This window comes from Coffea eugenioides, chromosome 6 (genome assembly GCF_003713205.1).
Source record: "Coffea eugenioides isolate CCC68of chromosome 6, Ceug_1.0, whole genome shotgun sequence".
Lineage (NCBI taxonomy): Eukaryota > Viridiplantae > Streptophyta > Magnoliopsida > Gentianales > Rubiaceae > Coffea > Coffea eugenioides.
The window spans coordinates 25,690,403-25,700,611 of record NC_040040.1 but is presented as its reverse complement, the minus strand read 5'-3'; the positions used below and the strand labels follow the sequence as shown (position 1 = coordinate 25,700,611).

General features: G+C 39.3%; 1 protein-coding gene across 1 annotated transcript; it reads left to right on the top strand.

The window, feature by feature from the left end:
* The first annotated feature begins 274 nt into the window (after window positions 1-274).
* LOC113773959 (zinc finger BED domain-containing protein RICESLEEPER 1-like) lies at window positions 275-3,874 on the top strand. Its single transcript, XM_027318545.1, has 6 exons — window positions 275-610; window positions 716-1,394; window positions 1,467-1,657; window positions 1,741-2,034; window positions 3,622-3,704; window positions 3,832-3,874. The coding sequence occupies exons 1-6, from the start codon at window positions 275-277 to the stop codon at window positions 3,872-3,874; spliced, it is 1,626 nt and encodes a 541-aa protein (XP_027174346.1).
* Window positions 3,875-10,209: the final 6,335 nt, after the last annotated feature.

Below are 10,209 nucleotides of genomic sequence, written 5' to 3'. Positions count from 1 at the left end.
TCCACACCAGTCATGATTGACAGCCCAGTATTTCATCATCGTGATAGCTGTGATCCCACACAAGAGGATGGTGAAACACAACAAGTGGGAACCGAAGATACCAATAGGCAGCAAGGAGACACAACTAAAGATGATGGTAAATTCCAAGTACCTAAAAGGAATAAAACATCTGAGGCATGAGAAGATTGATTTGGAAGAAAATGGCATATATTATGCCATTTGTAAACATTGTGGCAAGAAACTAAATCGGGGAAAAACTAAACAAACCAGCAGCATGTGGAGGCATCGAGAAAACTGTTTTGTTAGAAAAGCCAAGCTTAGAAAGGCCGAGCAGCAAACAAAGATAAACTTTCAGCCGGCAGATGAGCGTTTTTCAACTGTACCACCATTGCACACGGGCAAATTCGATATGGAAGCAATGAGAGAGGCTGCTGCACATTGGATCTTGATGCACGAGCATCCTTTCACAATTTTGGAGGAAGAGGGTTTCAACATAATGATGAAACGCGGCTGGCCGGAGTGGCAGAAGATCTCACGCATGACAATAAAAAAGGATTGTACACAGGTGTACGAGATAGAGAAAAAGAAGTTGAAGAACTTGCTGAGGCATGTACAGAAAATCAGCTTGACCACCAATATGTAGAAATCAAAGAATCAAAAAATTGAAAACATAGTGGTGACCGGGCATTGGATTGATGGAAATTGAAAACTTCAGAAGAGAGTGTTAAATTTTGTTCATATTCGACCACCACGTCGAGAAATTGAGATTTCAGATGCAGTTTTCAAGTGTGCAAAGGAATGGGGAATTGAGGGAAAAATTCACACTATTTTCGTAGACAATGCCTCAAACAATGATGTGGCTGTGAGATTATTGAAAGATGATTTTGGCAGATGCAAGAAGCTATTAGGTAGGGGAAAGCTATTTCATGTTCGTTGTTGTGCCCATGTTTTGAACCTTATGGTTCAAGATGGCTTGAAGGAGATAGTGGATATTTGTGAAAATATCCGAGATAGTGCGGATTTTGTGAACAAATCTGATGGTAGGGCATTACTATTTGCAGAAATTGCTCAACAGCTGCAAATTCCTGGAAAAAAATTGCTCCATGATTGTAGGACGAGATGGAATTCGACATATGAAATGTTGAGTTGTGCTAGAAAATATAAGGAGGTTTTTCCTCGTTTTCAAGTTCGAGAGCCCCTTTATGAGTCTTGTCCATCTTCAGAGGATTGGGAGAAAGTTGAGAAAGTTTGCAGGATTTTAGAGAAATTCTACACAGCCACGCACATAATTTCGGGGAGTGAGTATCCAACTAGCAACCTATTCCTCCCTGAGGTTCTAAAGATGAATAAACTCTTGGATGCACGAGTGGATGATGAAGATGACTTTGTTCGGAGTATGATCACAAGAATGAAGCTCAAGTTTGACAAATACTAGAAAGAGTGCAATTTATTGATGTCCATTGCAGCTATCTTGGATCCAAGACAGAAAATGCGAGCAATAGAGTTCGCCTTCCCTAAGACGTATTCCACATATGAAGCTCAAGAAAATATCACCTACGTTCGAAAAGCCATCTTTGAGCTTTATGACGAGTACGTTGCTATGGGTACAAGTGGAAGTGCAGGAACGGATAGTTCATTAAATGCTACATCTGAAATAGTGTGTGCACCTCGAGCAAGTGCTGACTATTGAGATGATTGGATGAGTATTGTGGTGAACTTGAATCCGATGAACCCCACAAGAGCGAGTTGGTGGATTACCTAGACAAGCCTCGCCAGCCTACTGGACAAAATCCAAAGGATTTCAACTGTTTAGATTGGTGGAAAATCAACCGGTCAGCATACCCGATACTCTCGCAGCTAGCAGCTGATGTATTGGCCATTCCTATCACTACCGTCGCATCTGAGGCCACCTTTAGTGCTGGAACTAGGGTGATTGATTCCTATCGTGCTTCACTTGCTCCAGAGATAGTCCAAACGTTAATGTGTGCGGGCGATTGGTGTAGAAATTTACACGGGGTCAAAAAGAAATTAAAAGTAAGTTATACCTATATAAATTTGTTATTGCAGAGATAAATTAGTATTTATTAGTTTGTTTGTTGATTTTAAAGTATTATGTTTATTTGCATTTCTACCACCTAAATGCAGCCACAGAAAGCTCTCAAAGAATATGAGCTGCCCAATGTTTGAAGTTGCACAAGGAGCAAATAATTTGCTGGAAATCAGGTCCATCTTTTATGTGAATTTTGAGTTTCTTATTCTTAATTTGCTTTAAGTTGTGTTCAAATTTTAGATTTAAATTGCACATAAATTGGTTGATTTGTCATTTGTGTATGGCTAGGTGTTGTAGACTGTACACCGAAGTTTGAAGATACATAAAGAGCAAACAAGCTATTGGATTTACCAAATGTTAATGGCTGTACTTTTGTTTTTCCAGACATTAATGGCTGCATTCTTGTTTTCCCTAAATTTTTCCTTTCAACTGGCTGCCCTCTTGTTTCTATTTTTGTAAAATTCTGTTGAAAAGGCCTAAAAACTAGCTAGTTATTGGTTGGAATCTGTTGAGAAGGCCTAAACACTAATTATCCCTGTATTGCATGCCTTTGTTTCTGGTTATTGATCATGGCCATGAGGTGCTTGTCCTTCAAAGTTCAAAGAAGCAATGGTATGTTAAGATGAAATTGAAGTTTAGGCGTTTGATTGATTTCTTCATCCACGGAATGGTTTTCTTGCTTTCTGATTCTTTGTCAGATATTATGATGTGGTATTTCTCGTTGGAAATTTGATACAACTGAGGTAGGATTTTAAGCTCCTGTCTTCGTGTTGGAGGGATTTTCATTGATAATTGATTGTTCTTTCTTGATTCTGTCTATCGGTTTTGACTGAATCTAGTTTTAAACTTTTATTCCAATGTGCAACTAGGTGGGTTGAAATTCTCTTTTTCTAGAGAAGATATTACTTGTATAATTTCCATGGAATTTTGTTTATTTATGAGGGTGGTATGCTTTCAGTTCAGACTCTGTCATTTGTGTTTATTGCACAAACCTTTGGGAGTTGCTTATCTTTTGGTTTTTATTGAATGAATATACATCTTCAGGTATACGATTTTGTCCATTCAGTGGCTTTCAGTTTTTATTTTTGGAAATCCGCATAGAAGTACATGTTTTCCAATGCATTCAAGAATTTGCTTATGTGACTGAGAGTCCTATGTAAAGGTTTTAATTGGTTCTTGGCTGAGGGACGGAAATGTGTTGCCTTTCCCAAATATTGTTCAATAAGACATAGTTATCCCAATGGCCATTTCTGTGATGCTTGACTGCATGAATTGCTTTTATGTTGGCATCTTAATATAAGTGGGCAAATGCACCCAAATTCAAGGTCCAAGACTTTAATTGGCTACTAAGTTTTCTTTCTTTGCATTGCAATTAATCTTGTTCAATTGATATTAATGTACTTTAATTCGATTGAGTGCATGCTCTTGCATGGACACGGGCATGTCTGAGGTTCTTAATCACACGTTTAGGACGTTTAGACTGATTGCTATGGCTGCTAGCTTCAGTTTTTGTTCTGATTCTGATAAGAGTTTGTTCTTGTTCTGCTTGCTGTTGTTGTTGCTTTGATCAGAAACAACAGCAAGCATTTGCTGTTGCTGTTGTTGTTGCTTTGATCAGAAACAATAGCACGCTGTTGTTGCTGCTGCAATACTTGTAATGGTTTCTGAGCTATTGAGTCTTGACTTAGAGGAAGCTGATGTTGTTGTTGTTGCTGTTCTTGTTCTGATTCTGCCCGAGAGTTTGTTCTTGTTCTGCTTGCTGTTGTTGTTGCTTTGATCAGAAACAATAACAAGCATTTGCTGTTGCTGTTGTTCTTGCTTTGATCAGAAATTGCATGCCTTTCGATAATTGCATGCTGCTGCTGATGATGATAATTGCATGCCTTTTGAAGGACTGCTGGTGGGATTCAGGAGGCCTATTTTTGGACTTGCATTGAGTTGTTTCTTTCATGAAAGGGGGCGAACAAACAGGCTGACAAATTACAGGATCATCGAGCTCGAGTACTCGAGCTCGATCGGATGCATGTCAAGTTCGAGTACTCAACTCGAGCTCGAGCTCGATATGCATTCGAGTTCGATTGAGTCGAGTACGATCTTACTCGTGCTTGTCTCGAGTCAATCCCGATCTTCATTGCTCGAGCTCGATCCCTGCTGAATGTTGTCGAGTTCGAGCTCGAGTAGTAGCTACTCGAGCTCGACTCGGTTCGATTTCACCCCTAGTCCGGCTTCAACACGATCATGTCTAATCTTCTGTCTCCGCTCCTGAATAGGGCATGGAATGTCCCCTGTGCCAATAACAAGACGGCGAAGAGTAGTGATAGTCATCTCAACCCGTGGTGGAACAATCTCCTGCCTCATTCCTTCCAACTGAACCTCAAAACGGGGAAAAATTAAAGTCAGTAGACGAGAAAATGATAGTTTGAAAGAAGTTGTCTTACGCCTTGCCGTAGACCTAATGTGGCTGATGATGATGTTAGGCAATGAAATTCGAGCATACGGGGAAGTTCGGTTGTGGAACATGTAATCAAGGAAGTAAATATCATTCTTGTTCTTGCTAACCTCCGTGTGCCCCATCTTCTTTAGGATGACATTGTGAGCCATCATGTAAATGATAAGCCGATGACGAGGTTCGAAGACATTCGCCAAAATGGTCTCCTTCCTTGTAGAGTGAAAAGGTTGGTACTCAAGACCAAACCTAGCCATGGCCAGCGAGGGATCCCACCTCCTATTCGGGGGAACAAACTCCTTCTTCAAATCTACTGGACGGCCGTCGTCCATACACCCCAAAATAGCTGCCAAATCTTGACGTGACAAGACTATTCGTCTTCCACGTACCCAAGACTCAACTATTTCTCCACTATGGCGCGCCTTACTCTCAATGTTGGCGTAGAATTCTCGCACAAAATCGGGGTAGTAATGGTTTGGAAGGATGAGAATCGGAGCCCATCCAAGTTGAGCAAAAGCATCTGAGATGTTGTACATCATCTCAACTGGTGGACTGACATGCATCTCAAACCAAAACTCCAAATTAGCACGCGCCTCATGCCACTCCTAATTCCTGCGAGTGTTGAACCTAGCACTGTCAAATACCGATTTTCCTGCTCCATAGGAGGTGTCTTCACCAGGTTGATGGCTAACTGGTGGAGGAGAAGGTGAACTCTCCTCCTCAAACACTTCCATCTCTTTATTAACCTCCCTCTCCTCACTGCTGGAGGACGAAGGTATCGCACGTCTTCCCCTTGGCATAGTACCTAAAAGAAAATGTTGCAATTAACCACATGAATTTGGATACAATTCACAATTTGGCAATGAATATCCTACAATGATCCAAATAATCTCCAATTTGTCCCTTCAAGTGATAATTCGTCCAATAACTAATGTAAAGGACCGAAAAAGCCATAATTTATGCCAAAAATTGCTAAAATCACCAATTGAAACAAGATATGGCATAATTATAACCCAATTAGTGAAAATAGCAACAATTATGATTATAACTATTTAGAATTAACAATAATAATATGCTTTTAGCTATAATCATGTTTAGGCAAAAATTAAACCAATTAACTCACCAAATCAACCAAATTACTCACTATATACAATGCACATGCTCAAACATCATCAACTAACCATTCTTAACCATAATTAATCATCACCAATGGCTCAAAAACATCCTAACTCCATTTTTCAATTTCCTTCAAATATAGCAATTGTGAATTTATAAAGCAATAATGACCAACAAATTGTTACATTTAAACTCATAAACATACTTAAACAATCTTAATAAGCATGAATATATTCAAAAATAATCATAAATATCATCAAATTTTTGAAATTAAAAGATGTCAGATAGCTCAGGATAAAAAATATGAACTTCTAAAATCAAAAGATTTGATGAAGAAACTTACCTCAATCACGTAGAAAGATGTTTGGTGATGCTAAAAATGTGAAAAGCCCTATGAACAATCTCCAATTGACCTCCAATTGAAGAAATTAGAGTTCAAAAACCCTAACCTTCAATCCTTCAAAAACCGAATTTGAAGTGTTTTTCTTGGATTTTAATCGGTTAAAAAGGTTATATGAAGCTCAAAAGGTGTTGGGTTGATGTTTTCTAGCAATATTATGGAATAAAATTGAAGATTTGTTAGTTGGGCAAAATAGAAGAGAGAAAACGCGCCTGGAAAATGGAGAAGAGAAGAAGAAATGAAGCTGAAATCGCGTTTTTCGAGACTATATTCGGACACAGAAAACGCGCCTTCAACTCGCATTTTTGAAGTCGCGTTTCCTTCATAAATCTTGCAGGATTGAAAACGCGGTTCTTTGAGAAAATGCGATTTAAAGTCGCGTTTTGTAAGCCGCGTTTTTTAGTTTGATCCAGGCTTGAAAACGCGACTTCCATTAAAACGCGACTTCCATTAAAACGCGAATTCAGGTCGCGTTTTCTTTTCTACAGGTGCAGAATTGAAAACGCGATTCTGAGAAACGCGACTCATAGACGCGTTTTCTGCCGCGAATTTTAGCAGAAACTCAAATTTTAAAAAATTACAAATGGTACCCCAATCTCTCAAAATGCATCATGGATCATTTATTTGCCAATTTTATCGATGTGCACACATGTAAAACATTAAAAACATGCATTTTACCCCTTTTCGACGGATCAAATACACCTTTAACGCAAGTCAAGGGGTTGAGTTGCTTGATCAAAGTTCGCATTTTTCACATCAAATGGTCATTCTTGCTTCCATTTGCCAACCCTATAGCTCAAAAATAACAAATTAACTAAAACATTTATTCAAACCACAAAATCACACCAAATTAACACCTTTAACATAAACATTGGGTTGCCTCCCAAATAGCGCTTTTGTTTATAGTCGTTGGCTCGACTCACTTGTTAGGATTTTTTAAATTGAAGAAGAGTCGCCCAAAAGACATATAAGCCCTTTGGGAACGATTTCACCTGCCAAGTAGGGTTTTAATCGTTGTCCATTGACCTTGAATTGATCATTTCTTGAATTTGCCACTTCAACAGCTCCATAAGGAAATACTTGAGTAACTTCAAATGGTCCCAGCCATCTTGACTTCAATTTTTCTGGAAATAACCTCAGGCGTGAATTGAATAAAAGCACTTTTTGCCCTACCTGAAATTGTTTAGGAATAATATGCTTGTCATGCCAATATTTGATCTTTTCTTTATAAATTTTGGCATTTTCATATGCATGTAGCCGGTGTTCCTCCAATTCACTCAGCTCAAGTAATCTCCTTCCACCTGCAAGATTAAAATCCATATTAATTGCTTTAATAGCCCAATAAACTTTATGTTTAATCTCTACAGGTAAGTGACAAGCTTTTTCATAGACTAAACGATACGACGACATCCCTAAGGGAGTCTTAAATGCCATTTTATATGCCCACAGTGCATCGTTTAGCCTTGTAGCCCAATCCTTGCGTGATTTATTCACAGTTTTTTCCAAAATGAGTTTTAGCTCTCTATTAGCTAGCTCCACTTGTCCGTTGGCTTGAGGATGGTACGGGAGTGATATCTTGTGCCTACAACCATATTTAAACAATAAGGAATCCAATTGTTTGTTATAAAAATATTTTCCTTCATCACTTATTATGGCCTTAGGTATACCAAATCTACTGAAAATATTCTTTTTAAGGAATTTAAGTACAATCTTAGAATCATTAGTAGGTGAAGCTATTGCTTCTACCCATTTAGAAACATAATCTACTGCTACTAAGATGTACTTATTATTAAAAAAACTTGAAAATGGTCCCATAAAATCTATACCCCATATATCAAATAATTCAACTTCTAAGAAAGCAGTTAAGGGCATTTCATTTTTTCGAGATATATTTCCAGTTCTTTGGCATGCATCACAATTTTTAACATATTCCTTAGCATCTCGGTACATAGTTGGCCAATAAAACCCTGATTGCCATACCTTTGCCACCGTTTTTTAAGTGCTAAAATGGCCACCTGTTTCAAGATTATGACAATGATATAAAATATTATGTACCTCATTTTCGGGAATACATCTACGTACCATATCATCAGCACAATGTTTATACAGCAATGGTTCCTCCCAAAAGTAACTTTTGACATCATGTAAGAATTTCTTCTTTTGATGGTAATTGAATCCCTTTGGAATCTCCACTTACCAAAAAATTAGCAATATCTGCATATCATGGAGAACTGATAATTGTTAGGACAAACTCATCTGGGAAATTGTCTTGAATAGGAACTTGATCTTTGACTGGAATATATTCTAAGCATGATAGATGATCCGCTACTAGATTCTCCGTTCCCTTTTTGTTTTTAATCTCCACATCAAATTCCTGCAATAAAAGAATTCACCGAATTAGTCTAGGTTTTGCATCTTTTTTATGTAACTAATATTTAAGAGCCGCATTGTGACAGCCCCACCTCCCCCTAAGGCGAACCACGATACCATACTCGAAATTCCTTATCATTGCCTTCTCCAGGATACCATACTTAGCTAACCAATCCGTACCCCTTCACTGGTCAGGCTCATTGAATTCTTTGGTATAGTTTCTTCTTCCTTCTAAGTTGTAATTCTTATATCCCATTCTAGTAGGCAAACGGTGGAATACCAGAATCTTACCTTCCACGTCCTCATACAGGTGCGAGACTTGATGCTGCTCTAGGGCATACACCCGAGCCGACACCTTTGGTCCATTCTTTTCCCCCTTTGACTGGTCAGGGTTGGTCGTGGGTGGCGGTTGACTCCTATTTCCTTCTCGAGATCGGCCTGGGCAATTTGCGATTTGATTATCTGCGCTCCCACAACGCAGACATTTTCTTCCTTTCTTCCAGCAGACATCCTCCGTATGATTCGGCTTCCCACAGTACCTGCAGGGACCACGGGAAACGGAAACTGAGCCTTTTTGTAAGGCACCACTTGACACCCCAGGTAGTTGTACTCCTCCGTTTCCCCTTCCAATCTTAGGAGGCGTACTTTTATCTCCTTGCTCCGAACTGCTTCCTGGAAATTCCCTTTTCTTGGCTTGAAAATTCTTAACTTATAACCTCGCGCTTTCAACTCGTTGAGCTTTCTCCACCGCATCACTAAAAGTATTAAGTTGGGCCACAGCCAAGTCCTTCTGAATCTCAATGTTTAATCCTTGGATAAAACGCCTTATCCGCCTCTGCTCAGTCACGATTAGTTCGGGAGCGAATTTAGACAAGCTGGTGAACTGGCTTTCATATTCGGCGACGGTTTGAGTTCCCTGGCGGAGCCTAATGAACTCATCTTCTTTCTTTTCCTGGATCAGAGGTAGAAAATACTTCGTGTTGAACTCTCTCATGAAATTCACCCACGTTCTTGGGGTTTGTTCTCTTTCCCATTTCAGCCTTATGATATTTCATCAAGAACGGGCTGCTCCCTCCAGTTGAAAGACAGCAAATGTGACCTATCGCTCCTCGGTATAATGTAACGTGGCAAATATATCAATCATCTTCTCTAGCCATCTCTCGGCCACGTCGGGGTCTGGTCCTCCAAGAAATTGCAGTGGGGAGAACTTCTGAAATCGTTCGAGAACTCTATCCTCACCCTCTATATGATTACCAGGGTTGCCCGGCTGATTAACAGGATTTTGGCCCTGATGTTCCACTACATGGACCAATAAGTCAGTCATACGCTGGATGGCGGCAGCTACCTGAACATTAGGATCTGTTCTAGGTTCAGGGTTAGGTTCAGGCATTGGTTTTCGATTTTCCCTTCCAATTGAGGGTTGCTTACGGCCGCACCCCCGGCCTCGTTCTCTACGCATACTCTCCATTGGTTTAACCACTCTAGGGTTGAAACGCAAATACAATATTAAAACAAATGCAAATAGGTACGAGTAACAAAAGTGGATACAACTCAAAATGGCATATATATAGAACACAACTCGATCCAGCAAATCACACAGTATCAGTTAGATGTAAGCAAAAGTAAGTCCAGGAAAGTAACGAGGTCAAATCCAAAATGCACTATGATAGGGTGTTAATTGTTGGTTATTTTATTATTAATTTCCCCTTTGTCCTTGCCAAATGTGGTTTTAAATTAGTGATATTTACTTATATTTGGTATTTGGAATCAATTTCAGGGAGTGGAACAGAAAACTACAAAAAGGAAGGACTTTCTAAAAATAATTGA

What these genes read in the sequence shown, in the direction of transcription:
- LOC113773959 (XM_027318545.1), top strand. Translation starts at nt 275, where the DNA reads ATGTGGAGGCATCGAGAAAACTGTTTTGTTAGAAAAGCCAAGCTTAGA. An exon ending in TAAATGCTACATCTGAAATA is followed by an intron (nt 1,658 to 1,740) that starts GTGTGTGCACCT and finishes GAACCCCACAAG; the next exon opens with AGCGAGTTGGTGGATTACCT. An exon ending in GGGTCAAAAAGAAATTAAAA is followed by an intron (nt 2,035 to 3,621) that starts GTAAGTTATACC and finishes TGCTTTGATCAG; the next exon opens with AAACAACAGCAAGCATTTGC.